Source organism: Diabrotica undecimpunctata, chromosome 3 (assembly GCF_040954645.1).
Source record: "Diabrotica undecimpunctata isolate CICGRU chromosome 3, icDiaUnde3, whole genome shotgun sequence".
NCBI lineage: Eukaryota > Metazoa > Arthropoda > Insecta > Coleoptera > Chrysomelidae > Diabrotica > Diabrotica undecimpunctata.
In genome coordinates this window covers 97,585,589-97,602,548 of record NC_092805.1, presented here as the reverse complement: position 1 = coordinate 97,602,548, position 16,960 = coordinate 97,585,589, and the positions used below count along the sequence as shown (strand labels likewise).

The 16,960-nt window shown below is 32.7% G+C and overlaps 1 protein-coding gene across 5 annotated transcripts in view; it reads left to right on the top strand.

Annotated features, from left to right (window-relative positions):
* lola (longitudinals lacking) overlaps positions 1-16,960 on the top strand; it is a 604,955-nt gene that overhangs the window by 536,400 nt on the left and 51,595 nt on the right. The window contains exon 5 of one of the 5 annotated variants that reach the window (XM_072526380.1): positions 10,766-10,954. The exons of 2 other annotated variants lie outside the window; for them this stretch is intronic. In XM_072526380.1, coding sequence (XP_072382481.1) covers positions 10,766-10,938 — 173 coding nt within the window. In that variant the 3' untranslated portion in view covers positions 10,939-10,954. Of the gene's footprint in view, positions 1-712; positions 967-6,786; positions 7,073-10,765; positions 10,955-16,960 lie in introns of those variants that run through there. 2 more of the 5 variants (XM_072526377.1, XM_072526349.1) reach the window with 2 other exon arrangements.

Below are 16,960 nucleotides of genomic sequence, written 5' to 3'. Positions count from 1 at the left end.
GGAATAAAATAATATTTTGAGAGGCAAAACTGACAGTGTCAATGAGAATTGAGGTTAGATATGACAGTTCTTCTTCTTGTAGGGTATTGTAGACGTGGTCATCATTCTATTTAGTGTTCTAAGTTAGGTTATTGTAAGAAGCAAATGTTATTGAAATTTTGCTTCTTACAATAACCTAACCGAGCAGTAAATAGAATGATGATCACATCTATAATACGCTACAACCGGGGTATCAGTTGATAAAACAATAGGATATGTGCCTTATTTGTAGTCTTAAATATTTGTAGATATATTTTCCAATATTTTTTTCCTGGGCCAAAGAGCGCTTTCAATTGAACAAGCCTCGTAAATTAAATGTACCAAGGACACACAAAGTTTTACACTTCGTCGTTTTTTAAAGTATGGTTTACATGCAAACCACTTATAATTTTCCCTTTATAAGTTTATATACTATTATTATATAAGTTACAACGAACATTTTTATTAGAATTAACTCTGAATGACAATAAGATTATGTACGCTTTATTTTACAGATAAATAATACACCTTATAAAGCTCATAGTATTATATGAATTCTTAGAATAATACACATAAATGTAATGCATTCGATATATTGAGTACGATCAACGCTGACAGCTTAAAAGTTTTAACGGAAGTATATTCGTAAAAATGTTTTTTTTTTTGTATTTGACTTTAAGATATTATTTTTTAGGCCATGGTCACTATTGCGAAACATGTGGGAAAAAGTACAAGCATTCAAATTCCTTAAGACTTCACAAAAGGTACGAATGTCAGAAGGAACCTCGATTTGCTTGTACACAATGCAACTACAAATCCAAACTGTTTGGAAATTTAAAAAGGCACTCTAAAACGCTACATCCAGATACTTATTTAGAGACAAATATCGTGGCATACAGGACTAAAGAACACTGCAATTATATTTATAAATAAATAATGCTTGTGGTTTGCAGGATTAAAAATGCAATTTATTGGTCTCTATTTTCGTTATTTGGTCAATAACAATATACTTGGTCCAACGAGTCTTTGCACATACGCTATCATTAAATTTATACGAATTAAATTAAAACGTTGTAAGTCAAACTGTTAAGTAAGCGGTTATAATTTTTTTTGTGAAAAAAATAAATTCAAGGCTACGAAATGAATTTGAAATTTAAATAAGTCGAAAACTAGCTATAAACAATAACACTATCAAAACTCGATATTTCTGGTATCACCTACCTTCATCATATTGCTATTGTAACATTTTTTTACCATGTGTGTGGTCTCAAGAATCTTTGTTTTTTTTTGGGTCTGGAATCTTCAAAAGACACCTCATCAGTCCAGGACGACGCCGACCGCCGCTGACTGACCTTAGTACAGGATTCGTTCTTCGTACTCTTGGCGATAGTTCCCGAGGTACTTTAAAATGCCTTCTCGTCGCCGAGTCTAGTCCGAACGCTTACCTGCTAAACCAGATCCTCCTGTCATCCAGCGATCTGGAAGCGGAATGGCCGCTGTAAGGCCGGCATCACTTCCGAAGCACTACTTTAATTAATTCATTCTCCATTCATCCACATCCACGCCCCATTCATCAGCAAGGAGACTCCCTATCACCTTCTAGGTAGCGAGTAGAAGACCCTCATCGCTCCTAGTACGGCATCACTCCCAGACGGGCATTTCCTCCTTCCCCACACTCTGACATACGCAGTCTAACTGATATAGTCTGACCCACTTTTCTAGCATCAAATTCCAGCATCTTTCCCTCTTACCTTTGCCGTTGGTTCAGCTGTCTTTCTTTCTCTTCTTTTTTCTTGATCACAGCACGGATATAGTTATGTACGCTAGTTCAACCTGCTTTATTTTCAATCATTTCTCTCACTGTAACAAAATTCACACCTGTCTCTCTTTTCATTCTATTCGTTTCTACTATCCATCTGTTGCACTCTAACATCGTATGTGTCACAGTGTTCGAGTGTCGACAGTATAGGCATTCTTCTGTGTCAGCCTTTCCGAACCTAGAGAGGTACGCCCTAAAACACCCGTGTCCTGTGAGCACCTGCGTCAGGAGATAATCCAGTTCCCTGTGGCCACAGTCCATCCAATCTCTTATGTTCAGGATTAGCATTTTTGTCCACTGTGCCACATCCTCCGTGTTGTTCAAATCTTCTTGCCATCTTTTAATTGACCTTTCCATCTCCTGTCTTCGCTTGGCCATAGTAAGGTTTGGGCCTCTTCTCTCATAAAGCTCTTTTCTTTCCACCGCCAAAACATGTAACGGAAAACATACAGTGATGGTTTACAAGGCTGTCGCAGACACAGTCCTATAGGCGCATTCCAGTCGCAACAGAGTTGTTCTGTCCACTCGTTCATGAGCCTCCTATAGACCGAAATCTCTACCGCCCCGCTCCAGACTGGTGCCGCGTAGAGGACGATCGACTGTACAACACCCTGTAAGACCCTCCTCCTTTTGGATTTGGAATGTTGGGCATCACCCTCCCCAACACAGCCGCAATATTCGCAGCCTTCCGGGCCACCTCCCGCACGTGCTCCCCCCATTTTCCATTCTGGTACAATGTCATTCCTAGGTAATTTACATGTTTCTTGGGTGTTAGACATGCTCCCCCACACATTGTAATTCAACACTTTGCCTGTTCCTTTTCCTCTTCAGAATGATGGTTTTATCTGAGAATATGCTCAAATATTAAATTAGGTCAATTAGTTTTACCTTTCGACGCTCTTTCTCTCTTTTGGAAAACGTCTCCCAATTCTACTCTATATTAGTTACCGCATAACGCTTAAGCGGCATTTAAAATATGCAAATGAAAATAAATATATATATATATATATATATATATATATATATATATATATATATATGGGAGCGGCATTAGTGCGAAAAAGTCCAATTACCCACTTGTCATAAGGGATACGAAAAAAAAATATTTTTATAATAGTTGAAGCCTAGATAGGAGACCATACTTAGACAATATTTTTAAATATACAGGGCCACCTATATTGAGGGTGGAATAAAATTAACTTTTTTTAATCGAATACCCTGTATTTATTTACATTTTTGAACTCTTTCAGATGTTCTTCTTTTTTGCATTGGTGGGCAATGGTATAAGAGGTGATTTAAAAAATAATTCTATTAATTTCTTAGCAAAATTTTTATTCTGTGAGCAAAAAACACAGATGATGTATAAAAACATGTTCGTGGATAATGTCGTTCATGTGCAAAGAACAAGCGGACAATCCTTATACATGTTTGCCATAATAAAATTATGACCTTATATTTTATCTATTGTTGAGTATCTTATATCTTATATCTGCGATATAATATTGGATTATGTTTATAATTCTACTGTTCATATTTAAAAATGTAAAATAAAACTGTTTTAGTAATACATGTTTTATTACCATTTCTTAATAAAGTTTTTAGCTATTTTGGATACAAATTACAAGAAACAGAGTATAAACGAAACTTTTGCCAAAAGTAGCGGAGGCTTTATGACTTATGCTGAGCCTCATTTGCGTCTAGGCCTTGCTGCAACCGCTTAAATTGCGTTCAGTTGCATTGTTGCTCTTTCTGATTTTCTTTGTTCCTGGTACGGGAAGCTAGGGAATGGATAGTCATTCACTGCAAAACCTGAGTTCGCCTATTAACATTCGTCGAGAGTATAACAGTTTCTTAGAGTTTTAATCAGTATATGTAGGTCTTAACTTCAGCATTTTATCCTGGTAGAGGTAGATTACCTGACGAGTTTACGCTGAAGGATTTTAGACAAATGAAGTTTTTCGTCATAACTTTTTAGACTAGTTTGACAGTAGAAATGTATATTCTGAGATAATACAAAAAGACTTTCATCTAGGGACTCACCAATTTTTTTAATTGATCATAGATTTTTAAACCAACAACCGGTTTAAAAATATAGAGTATTATGAAAAATTGTTTATAAATAACAATTTAGTACTGTTTATAAATAATACTTATTTAATGTTATTATATTTTAAATAAATAAATAACAATAAAAAGCGACATAAGAAAAGGTTTGTACATCCCGTAGTTATTAGCTGCTTTGTTTTGGATAATTTTGCAATGAAACTATAATAAATGATATTATTTTAACGTTGTACCCCAGTTTAAAAAGAAATAGCAAATTTACTTAAATAGCAGATACCTACGGTATCCAAAGAATTGAGCTCTGGTGGGACTCTTTCCGTGTTATCGAGTCCTAGGTGACTTGGTATTCTGGAGTATCTCCCAAAAATTTTAGTATATCTGGACGTCGAGAGGAGTACAGCTTTCTGCATGGCCTTGTAGAGATGTTCATTTAGACCCAGTATAGTGCCTTATTGTCATGTTTCATTGTTTTTATTCTTATTTTAACTATAATCATAGGGTTAATGTTTTCTAAGAAATCTTGTCTTAACTAAAGATTTACTCTTAGATTATAGATTGCTAAAATCTAAGGATTTTCCAAAATTAAGTTTAATTTTAATGTTACCTTTTCGAAACAGATTATTTTATGTACCCTGTAAATAATAATATAGGCAGCCACTTCTGGAACTGCCTGCTTCTATAATTTTATTACTTCGTGGGGATTGCGAAAACACTATACTCTTCACAGAAATCACAAAATAGTATATCTTGCGTTATAAAGTAAAGAGTGTGGTACTATAAAGAGTATATCGTTTCTGATCTGAATCTATTCCTTGAAAAATGTTGTTAAATTTTATTAAAAAAGTTTATAGATTTTAAGAATTCTATCAAGTCAGCTACGTATTTAGATTCTTCTAGAAGCTCTTTTAATGTTTTTGGAATGTGGTGATATAGTCTTTCAACTGAGTATATTGGACAGTCAATCAAAATGTGCTTCACTGTCCGTTTACATTCACAAAGAAAACACAATGGTTCTTCTTCTCTCTTTAACAAGTATTCATGTGTTGTAGAAGAGTGTCCTAATCTGAGACGTGTTATTAGGACTTGGTGTTGTCGCTTTGAGGGCCAGAAGTTCCATGGAAGGACGGAAGATTTTATTTCTATCAATTTAGTGGTACTTCTATTTCATTGGTTTTGCCAAACATCGTGTAATTTTGCTTTTAAGTAAGGTTTTAAACCGTTAGATTTTCGACTGATGCTGCTGTACTGGTTAGTGCCGACCTAGCTTGACTATCTGCCTTTTCGTCATTATCTGTTCCAACGTGTGACGGTACCCAGAGGAACTTTACTGTCAAATTGTTTTGGTATATACGGTATAAAATTATTACAAAGCATGCTCCTACTCCATTTATGGTCTTAGATGCGTCCGTGTTTATAAGATGGTAATTTTTGTACTGTATGAGAACATGGAGAAAGTGAGTTTTAAAAAAATTGGGTATCACGTTATTTTTGTTATATGCTGTAAGTTTAAGTTTACAAAGCGGAGAAGGAACAACCCAAGGAATACATAAATTTATTTCACGAGTAGGATAAATGGGAGGTAGTTCAATATTAAAATCTAATAAGTATCATAAGTATACGTTCATAGAAAGGTACAGGACCCCTATTTCTTTTTTGATAGATCTCCTGGAACCCGTTAGCAACAGCATGATGGAAAACTGGATTTTTGGGTTAGATTCGAGACATACGATAGAGTTAAGTATTTCCTTCTTAGTTTTAAGGGTGGCTCTTCAGCTTCACAGTGTAGACTGTCCACAGGACTGGTGCAATATGCTCCAAGAGCAAGTCTAATGGCTGAACTCTGAAGAGTATCCAAAGTTTTGAGCAATGCTTGATTTGCGGAGTTATACACAACACATCCGTAGTCCAGTTTTTATCTGATTAAAGCTCTATCTAAATTTATTAGAGTTGGTAAATCTGCTCCTTAATTTTTATGTGACACAGATTTCATAATGTTTAGTCCAGCTTGACACGATAGTCTTAGCGAGTATATATTGACTTGTCCAGCTTAATTTGGAGTCCAGTTGCATCCATAGGATTTTTATTTCTGTTGTATATTCTATAGGAGAATTGTATAAAAATAGATTTGGGAGCTTTTGTGGATTTGATTTTCGTGAAAAATGTATAACTTTTGTTTTTGTGGTGGAAAACTGGAGCCCAATATTGTTAGACACGATTCTATCGACTTAAGAGCTACAGCAATACGATTATGAGCGGATAATATGTTTTTATTTCTTGCTGGAATTACCAGATCATCAGCGTACAAAAAAGTTTTAATTGTGCCATTGCAGTATGACACCACATTGTTAATAGCAATTAAAAATAGCGCTACGCTTAGATTCGATACCTGCGGAATTCCATTTTTCTGTAATTTAGATTCAGACAAATGGTTTTTGATTCGAACTTGGAAATTCGTTGCCGTAGAAAGTTTGAAATAAAAGCAAACATGTTACCGTAAATCTTCCAATTGTGGAGTGTAGTTAAAATATCATAGCGCCATACTGATGTGCTTCGTGAATTTCTGATTCCAATGATATTAAGTTATATAACGTTAATCTATTTTTCCTAAATTTCATCCATATCCTGCTTACACTTATTTACGATTAAAATTATTAGAGTATTTTGCCGATTCGACTATTTAAATCTCTATCAGATTTTTTAAATAAAAATTGCAGTTATTCTAAAACTTTTACCTAAATGTAATGTATGTAATATAATACATATATTTAAAATGTATCAAGACTCCTCGTGGGGCATGTATTGAACAACCCTGGGTAACGAAGCGACGAGGGTATATTCGTAATAACATTATTTTTTAATAGTTGACTTAGGTAATATTTTTTTAGGCTATTCGCACTATTGCGAAACATGTGGGAAAAGGTATAAGAACTCAAATACCTTAAGAAATCATCAAAAACAAGAATGTCAGAAGGAACCACAATTTGCTTGTACACAATGTAAATATAAATCCAAACGCTTGGGAAATTTAAGAAGGCACTTTAAAACGATGCATACTGAAAGTATCATTACTTAAGGATGCTATATTGTATAGGCCGTTTGAATTCAAATATATTAGTCTTGTTGTTATTATTATTGTTTACGTTTCTAAATTAAAGGAATAATTGTCCGTAATTGATTTATCATTTTTCTTGTACATCTACATATACTTAAACTTAATAGATGTAAAGATTGCTAATTAATTTAACCTGTAATTTCTACTCTTATTGTGCCCAGTTGACTAACTGATTTTGCTATTAAACAGAATTAAATAACTATAATGAATAGACAAAAATTCAAAACCGGTCAATTTTTATATCGTGATTTACCAAGTTTTATGCAAAATTACACCTTCCACCGTCAGGTCTTATTCGTCACTCGGCGCTCGGTGTGAGTTGGCCACTCTTGTTTTTGTTAGTGCTTTTAATTTTTTTTTATGGCTGAGTCCGTTTTTTAAAAATTGGAAAGTATACTCATGGGTATGTCGAACCGTTATCGAAATATAGAACCGCTATGTCGAACCTCTCCAAAATATGAAAAATCACTCAAACAAAAAACACTAAGATCAATCTTGTACGAACACTGGTTTTCCCAATATTTAGCTATACATTTGAAACGTGCATGAAAATAATCGATGCATTTGAGATATGATGTTGGAGAAGAATGATGTCTCTACTGTTCCATATATTCAAAAATATTAACATTTTTCGAACATATAACATTCATGATTTGGAGAGAGTAGAAGTCCAACGGGGAAGGTCCAAATTGAGGGCGATTACCAACCCGATGAATTGATACAGTCGAAAAATTATTAAATACGGACATTGGGAATGTAGATAAATTGAGAGACAGCGCAAAAAGAGCAATACGTTCTCTGGAAGGAACGCAATATTCTGATCACTACGCATCTTTTAAGATGTATGGATTAAAAGTAATACTCTCGCCAGTGGAATCATCTCGCCTAATATCTCTTGCAGAATGTGGTATGAGTGATTCCCAAACTCGTTGAATTTTACGTGTGCTTTCTTTTCCATTGTATCTGATTTGTTGAGTGTCAAAGAAAGCGTTCAGCTACGTAAATAGATACTTCTTTAGCTTCTCTTAGACATCATTTGTGGACTGATTGTATCTTGTTCTTGTATCCTAATATGATAGATACATATGTCAGTATAGGTAATATGATACTATGTATTAATCTGGTTCTGATTTTGAGGTCAAGTTTACTTCTTCTTTCTATGAGCCTGTAACGATTACGTTACTTTTCATCTTTTTCTAATCTTTTGTTTCGTTAAATAGAAATAATTTATTTATTTTCACCTGTTGGCTAGACAATTCACAACACCGCCACCTACACGCGTATTTATCTATATTTGGGAGTTCCGATTGTATCGGAAATCAATACCCAGTCACTGGACTATGAATATGTTGAGACTGGACATCTGGGCCCTGATTCTATTTCATTTCGATGTCGAAATTTAAAAGCGACTACGCCATGACAGTCGCAATTGCTAGCGATTCTCATTCATTTCGATTGTAGTTAAAACTGGGGATATTTACTTTATCATTTTGACACTGCTGAAAATTTGGGTTGGCCCTGTTGTTTATTGGCTGCACTACGCTTGTTGAATGTTTGTTTTGTTTACGTTACGTGAACGTCTTTTTTTTTCTTGTTTGAGTTGTTAAATCATAAATAGTGGCCATTCTCAATTATATTTTGAATTGAAAGAAAAGATGGCAAGAAAAAAAAGGCGATGTGGGAGATCCTTAAGTTATAACCACTAAGATTTGACTTAGTGGTTATATTCTAATATATTTTTAAATTTACAGCTTAGTAATACTAACCCTAAACATTTTGGGTATCCTAGCGGCATAAACACCTTCTTCCAAATATGGTTCTAATACCCATATTAAAATGGTGATGCCTAAATTGAGCATCACTTAGTGAAAAAGAATTTTGAGTATCCCGTAACATTCTTCTTATCCTCCGTTATGAGCGTCGGATATCTATCCTCTCAAATTCTTAAAACACAGCCATATTAATACTTTTTGCCTCAGTTTTCCTTGCAAAAATCAAAACACCGCCTACCTAAACTGAACCTAAGTTCACTTCTCCCAGTCCAGTCAGTCATGTCAGATTAATTTCGACTCGAAATGAAATTTCAACCACTTTCTTGAAGTTGAAATTAATTTCGATAAGTCGAAAATTAGTGACGTCGTTTGGTTAGTTCAGCTGAAATCCACAAGGTTCGCAAAGTAGCATTTCGACGTCGCCATATTAATTTCGACATGTTTTGAGTCGAAATCTCAATTAGAATCAGGGCCCTGGTCGGTTTTAATATGTAACCTAACAATTGTTCCACGTGCTGTCGGGCATTCCAGCCTGAAATTTTGAAGCGTAAAATTTTTATATATTTTTGGGTATTAAAGCGAATCAATTAAGTTTTATTTAAGTTTATCGTGTTAATTTGTTTATATGCAAAAGATCCTTTATTTAACAGTTTAAGAAGTTAGCTTAGGTTATTTTTGGGAAGAAAAACGATTATGTTAACATAATTTCGCCTTAGGGAGTATTTGTTCAAAATACCTCACTAATTTTTACTTGTATGTAGTTTAGCAGCGCAACTGGACGAGAATCATCAACCACTTTTAAAATGTGGAGGAATTTTAAAAACAGAAATTTAATTTATTTTAATTATTGTAAATAGTGTTTATATTGTTATTATCATATGGGGTTGCACATGTAATAACATTTTATTTTAGTACCTTTTTTATTGTTTTATAGATACCCAAAGGATTTCTTTTTTTTTATAATAAGGGTCACAACTTGGCGTTTAGTCTACTCTATATACTTTGCTGGCGCCCAAATCTTTACTTTAAGTAAAGTAAAGATGCTTTACACCTGGTGTTTTACTTTCAATTTCTTAAGGTTTTTATTATCCTGTTTAATATTGTATTGTCTCTTACAGGTGTGCGAATTGGCTGATTTCATCCTCTTCCGCGCATTTTTATAATTCCTGAAGCGAATGAGAGTCGGTCGCCTGACCCACTTGTCTATGTGACCGACCCTTTATTTATATTTATTGCATTTTTATATTGACAGTTATTAGTGCACCTTTTCCTACCTGTTTGTTACATTGGCTCCAACGTGGGTCCCTTTTCTGTTATAAGTTAACTGATTCTCGCTTGGGCGGCTGCTGCTTTGTGATTTGTGGTGTGGAGTAAACGTCAGATCTTTGTCCATTATGACTTCTAGGTATTTTTGCTTCATTTCTTCTAATTGGTCTTCTAGTATTTCTCTTTTTTTGAACATAACTGCTTGGGTTTTCTCTGGGTTTATATCTATTGCCATTGTATGCACCAGTCTTTAAGTTCATTCAGGGCGGTTTGTTGATTTCTTATTGCAATATGCTGGTTCTTGTGTTTTCGTTAATCCTAATCTTTCCGTTAGTCTGTATAATTTTGAAAAAATCACTCTTTCTGCTATATTGCTAATTAGTGGAACTAAGCCTATCAGCCTGCAGTTTTAAGAGGATATGCTATTTTTTAGTTTTATGATGAAGCGATATGACATGGCCTTCTCTTTATCGATTTGGAAAGAGCCTGAATGTCGTCATTACATTTACTATGCTTGTTAAATAAACGACTGCTTTCGCCGGAAGATATTTTTGTACCCTCTCGGTGATTCAGTCTGGCCCTGCTTTTTTTGAAGAGCTCTTCCTGATTAACATCAACTAACTTTCTGTCAGTATCTTAAAATATACAAATTTCAAGAGTAATAATATTGTGAATTCTCTTATCTAAATATTAACTTTTCAATAATAATTTTAGGTGTATATCAATGTGAGCTATGTATGAGATGTTACAGAAACAGAAAAAATCTAAATAGACACGTAAAATATGAATGCACACTTAAGCACCAATTTCAGTGTAATAATTGCCCGAAGAAATTTACAAGAAAAGCAAATCTAAAGAGACATATTGCATTAGTTCATACTCAATAAAAAATGGTAAAAACTTTATTGTCTTTTATTTAGATATATAAACATACATATATATATATATATATATATATATATATATATATATATATTATATATATTATATATATATATATATATATATATATATATATATATATTATATATATTATATATATATATATATATATATTATATATATATATATATATATACAACGCAAAAGTCGATATACATATATACATATATATATATATATATATATATATATATATATATATATATATATATATATATATACATATATATATATATACAACGATATTTTTATAAATAGACGTATTTTGTTTATCTGTAATCAACTTAAAAAAAGTAATTTGTAGTTTAAATTGTTGTTTAATATGTCAAAAACCATAAATTGCAAAAAAAAAACAGAAAATTTGAGCAAAAAAAAATATATTGCAAATCACCCATGTTTCACATACCACCATAAAATGTCAAAAATACGAAACATAAACTTAAAATAAAATATGGCCACCACGTTGGTTTATCACAGCTCTACATCTACTGTTCATGCTCCGAATTACATTGTTAATGTCTGCTTGAGGTAGTTGTGTCCATTGTTCTCTCAGAAGCTCTTTTAATAGAAACTCATTGTAGATATTGCCCATATGTGCAGTAATTCTTCGTTGGAGTATGTCCCATACATGCTCAATGGGATTCAGGTCCGGTGATTGTGCTGGCCACGGCAATACATCAATACCCTCGTTATCCAACCAGTTTGTTACAATATGTGCAACATGCGGTCGAGCGTTATCATGCATAAAGTAAGAATTTTCTCCAAGAGCAGCAGCAAACGGGCGCACAACAGCTCCAAGAATAGTGTCCAAATATTGCTGACTTGTGATAAAGCCACGTGGGAAAATGAGGTCAGTTCTTTCGTCAATCATGATTCCGCCCCATACCATTAATATACCACCTCTGTATGCATACACTTCTTGAAGATGTCGTAATCGTTCTCCATTTCCGGGTCGTCTCCAAACTCTTGTCCGACGAGAATCTGGATGAAATCCATATCTAAATTCGTCACTAAACAAAACTGTGGCCCAGTCATTGTCAGTCCAATTCTGAAACTATTGACACCAGGTTAATCTTGCAGCGCGATTGCCTCTAGATAGAGGTGGACATCTCAGTGGTCGCCGACTACCAAGATTAGCTTCATGGAGACGATTCCTCACAATACTGCTGCTAATTGTTACATTATGTGCAAGCTGTAATTCATTAAGCAGCTCGGGTGCTGTGATTGTTGGCTGCCTTCTGGCATTTAAAATTAAATATCGGTCTTGAGTGACGGTTGTAGAGCGACCACGTCCTGGATGTTGCTCGGCTGGACTACCAGTGTCTCTAAACCGACGTAACAAACGACTTACGACGCTTTGGGATACACCCAGCTGGTCAGCAACTTGAGTTTGTCGCATACCAGCTTGAAGGAGACCCACGGCTCTATGCATCTCGTCCAACGTTAAGCGTTGTCGTTGCATGGTAAAAGGACAATATCTTTAACTCACCTATTAAGCAAGAATGGTATAAAGTGACTAAAATTAAAAATAAACAAAACATAAAAATGTCGATTTTTTGTGCCTTATAAAAAACATTCTAAAACACGCATTGATATCAGTTTTACAATTTTTTTTTGATAAGAAGTGAGTATCTGTATCAACAATTATAGTACAAGCAAATTTATATGGTCATGAAATTTCTGTCATTGGTATTGTCAAATTATTAAAATATCCTTAGACTTTTGCGCTGTGTATATATATATATATATATATATATATATATATATATATATATATATATATATATATATAGGAAAAAAGAAGTAAAAGAAGTACTTGTGACTCGTTTGGAAAAAATATATAAATGTTTTGGATGGGTTGGAGTCAATAAAAGGGGCTTTTGGTTAACTATTTATTATCTCGAGCTTTTAATTGTGTTTACAATTACTATCAAGAGCTGCTTAAAAAGACAAAATATCTTACAAAGTTGAACTAGAAAGAAAAAATTTTTTGTTAACTTACCAAATAAAATTAGTTTGGTTAATAAAATTGCTGCTAATACATCTCAAAAAGAATATCTAACCATAAGTTGCAGGAAAAGGTTATTTATTCAATACAATACTTTCGAAGAATCATATTATTATCTTCTACAACAAAATTTATTCGTCTACTCAAAAATAAAATAATACGTCTCAAAAATATAATGTTTATTAAACTTTCAAAATCAAACATGACTTGTAAAAAAAAATAAACAATAAACATTGTTTATTAATGCTCAAAAATTTTTATTATTAAAAAGCCTAATGACACATACTGTCATTAAAAATCTTAAACTTTAAAATATATTGTAATCATTTGTACTTTAAATAATAAACTTGTTACGAAAATGACATATCAAAACATATTAATATGTCTTAAAAAAATTAAAAATGAATCTTTGACTACAATCTGAACGAGAATTATTGGCCAAAATTCCGTTTTACTTAAATTATTGTTACAAGATTATAATGTTATAGAGTTTGGTTACATACTCAAAATACTCAAAATAAACTCTACAAAAAATTAAAAGTTACTGTTTTTAACAAAAACATTAGCATTATATAATGCTTCTCAACATTAGCACTCACACTGGTTTGTTGACCTGTGATGATAGGGTCGAAGGCCTGGAGATAAACAGATGGTTCTTATAATGTTAAAATACTATATCTACCTCTTCGGCAAAGATATTGCTAAATGTAGTTGCCCTCGACGTGACAACTGGGGCTTCTGAATGAATAGTAACGGCACCAGTGAATTGCAAGAGTAAGGGACTCGATAAATAACGAAAAAAGAATTTCTCACTATCTCAATTAATTAATAATGAAGAGTAAACGACAAATATCTACGTCTGAATGCATATTGACATTCAAATATTAACTGGCAACTGACAAATAAAAACAGATAGTCCTTTTTTATAAATTCGGCTTTAGCTAATTAATTTTTGGGAAGGGGATGTGCACTGTGGTTCAAAATATTAATTCCCATAAGAAAATAATACACTTCAGAACGCTTCTAACTAAAAACCAATAAAATCTTAAGACGGATTATATTTATTTAGTACTTAAATTGAGTGGTTTAAAAGAAAACGCATTCGTTTATCAAATAATATAGCCCCAAATATAATTTATTACAAAAAGGTTCTTTTAAGAGCAAGGCTCTTTTAAATACTCAATAAAAATACAGGCCAGTAATAGAAAAAAGTAGCATGCCACAATACATGTTAAAAATCTTGACAAATTTTCTAATATTTTGAGGATCAATTGTTTCAACATTAGTTTGACTCATACATTGTAGGTCCATATGAGTAGGCCATAGATATTACATTGTAATCATTTCGCTAACAAATTTGTGATAACTACTTTATCGCTTTGCAAAAAACTATTGAATTTCACAACTTTTGGTCAAATTGATTTAAAAAATAGTTAAAATAGTTCCCATTCTAATTCATCCAATAATTTTTATTTTAATAATTAAGTTTAGCACCCGAAAAGTGTTTGTTTTTATTTTAACGTTTGTATATGTTACACGAGATACTCGAGACACAAACGAGTTTGAATGTTATTTTAAAAAATTCTCCGACGTCAAGTAGTAAAAAATACTTTATTGGCCAGCATTCTGGAACCCCACTTCTTAAACGTATTTTGGAAAAATTTAATTCCATAAGTTAGTCCAAATATATCTGTAGGATAGCTTAAGCAGTTCAAAAAGGAGCAAGAAACATTTAAATTTGATTTATGCCAGAGGTTGATTGCATTCCTCTGTATAAAGTTATTCACTCTAGTTTTAAGTTCTTTTTTGAAAAACATTTTAATCAATTCTTACCGGAGGAGAGTACATTGAAAAAACGAATTATGGAAAAATGCTAATGTGGAATGTATTTCAACAATTAAGTGGAAGTTAGAGGACAATTTCTTGTATATTATTGTTAATAAAGCGACCAATATATGCGGAGAGGGTATATCTAATTTGATGAATGGAAGTTAAACTGAAATTTGGCGGGAAAACCATATTTAGTTAGTTGAAGAACCAACCTTAGTTGAATAATAAGAATTGGAAAAATCAAACAATTTAATTATAAGTAGATGTATTCAAGATAGTTTAACAAACAATAACTTTCTATCATTATCTAAAAAAACATAAATTTCAAGAGTGCTGATATGGTCAATGCAATTATCTAAATATTAACTTTTCAATGATAATTTTAGATTTATATCAATGTGAGCTATGTATGAGAAGTTACAAAAACAGAAAACATCTAAATCGACACATAAAATATGAATGCACACTTAAGCACCAATTTCAGTGTATCTATTGTCCGAAGAAATTTACAAGAAAAGATAATCTAAAGAGGCATATTGCATTAGTTCATTCTCAATAAAAAATTATTAATACTTTACTGTCTTTTTATTTAGTTGGGTAGTAAATAACAGTCGGAGACTATGAGAATATGATTTTTTCAAGACATTTATTTTGATTTAAACAGATAAAAAATATGAAAATCATTTCGTTATTATGTAATTCTATATGTACATGTTCGGCTTTCGTAGATCTTAGAAGGATGGAGTGACGATATTTGACCTGTGAATAATAAATCTACGATTGGGGGAATTATACATGGTCACATTCATTTCTCAGCTCGAAATTATCGTCTACGGTAGGAAATGTCCGATTCAAACCATCAGTGACGGTAAAGGAACTTCGGTGGCTGCAATCGGCATATATGTAGTCACCGACAGCACGGGGAATTATCGATTTTGTTCTACTCACCAAATCGACGGAATAGAACACGTTCAGCGGACCTGTTCCAGTAGGTATGTAGTATGTATGTAGGTATTCTTCATTTAACACACAAAGAATACCTCGACAGAGTTTCTGCTGGGTGTTTTATATGGCTAGTGGCGGTATAAAAAATTGTTTTGTTAAATACATAGGCGTACTCCATGCGATAAGAGTATATTATCGTCACAAACTTCAGCAGTTCAAAATGGTGGATTTATAGTGTACACTCGTTCACACGTACTTCTCTTTAAATTCGCTAGATATTTTTAAAGGAACCAGATATATTATGGTGCCTTAGCTTGCTGCTTTAGTGACTTTAAGTGGGTACCTTATTTATTTTGACCTACGAGATGTTACTAAGAACACAACAAATATTTTTGAAATAGTCTCTTTGGCTATCTTTTTGTTTGTGCAATAATTCTTGAAGAAATAGTTTGGACATTTGTTCCTTTTGGTCCAAGGAAGAACGTTAGTGAGTTTGTGGTCAATGAATCAAAGATTACCAAAGGTGCAGCTAACTCAGGATAGAAGCGAAGAGTCTTCAAACTTGATACATAGTTCCTATAGGATGTAAATACAGCGTGTATAAAAGTTGGTTATCTTGTTTAAAATTTAAAATCCTGTGGTGTCCTTTAATACTCATTCTTTGAAACAGATGATACGGTGTACATATTTTATCCATAATCTTGATATGGTTAATACTAAATCAATACAGTTTATCTAAATATTGAAGTTTCATTTAATAATTTTAGATTGTTACCAATGTGATCAATGTTATAGAAGTTATAAAAATAGAAACCATTTAAATCGACATGTTAAATACGAATGCATACAAAAGTACCAATTTCCTTGTATGTATTGTCCAAAAAAATTTACAAGAAAACAAAATCTAAATAGGCATATATCATTGGTTCATTTTTATTAAATATTTTAAGAGAAGTTTGCTGTTTTATTATTTGCAAAACCACTTCTGCTTCCAAATACGAAATCTGTTAAATTTTAACGTTTTATTTATTTATTTTAGATTATTACCAATGTGAGCAATGTTATAGAAGTTATAAAAACCGAAACCACCTAAATCGACATGTTAAATACGAATGCACACTAAAGTACCACTTTCCTTGTATGTATTGCCCGAAAAAATTTACACAAAAACAAAGTCTAAATAG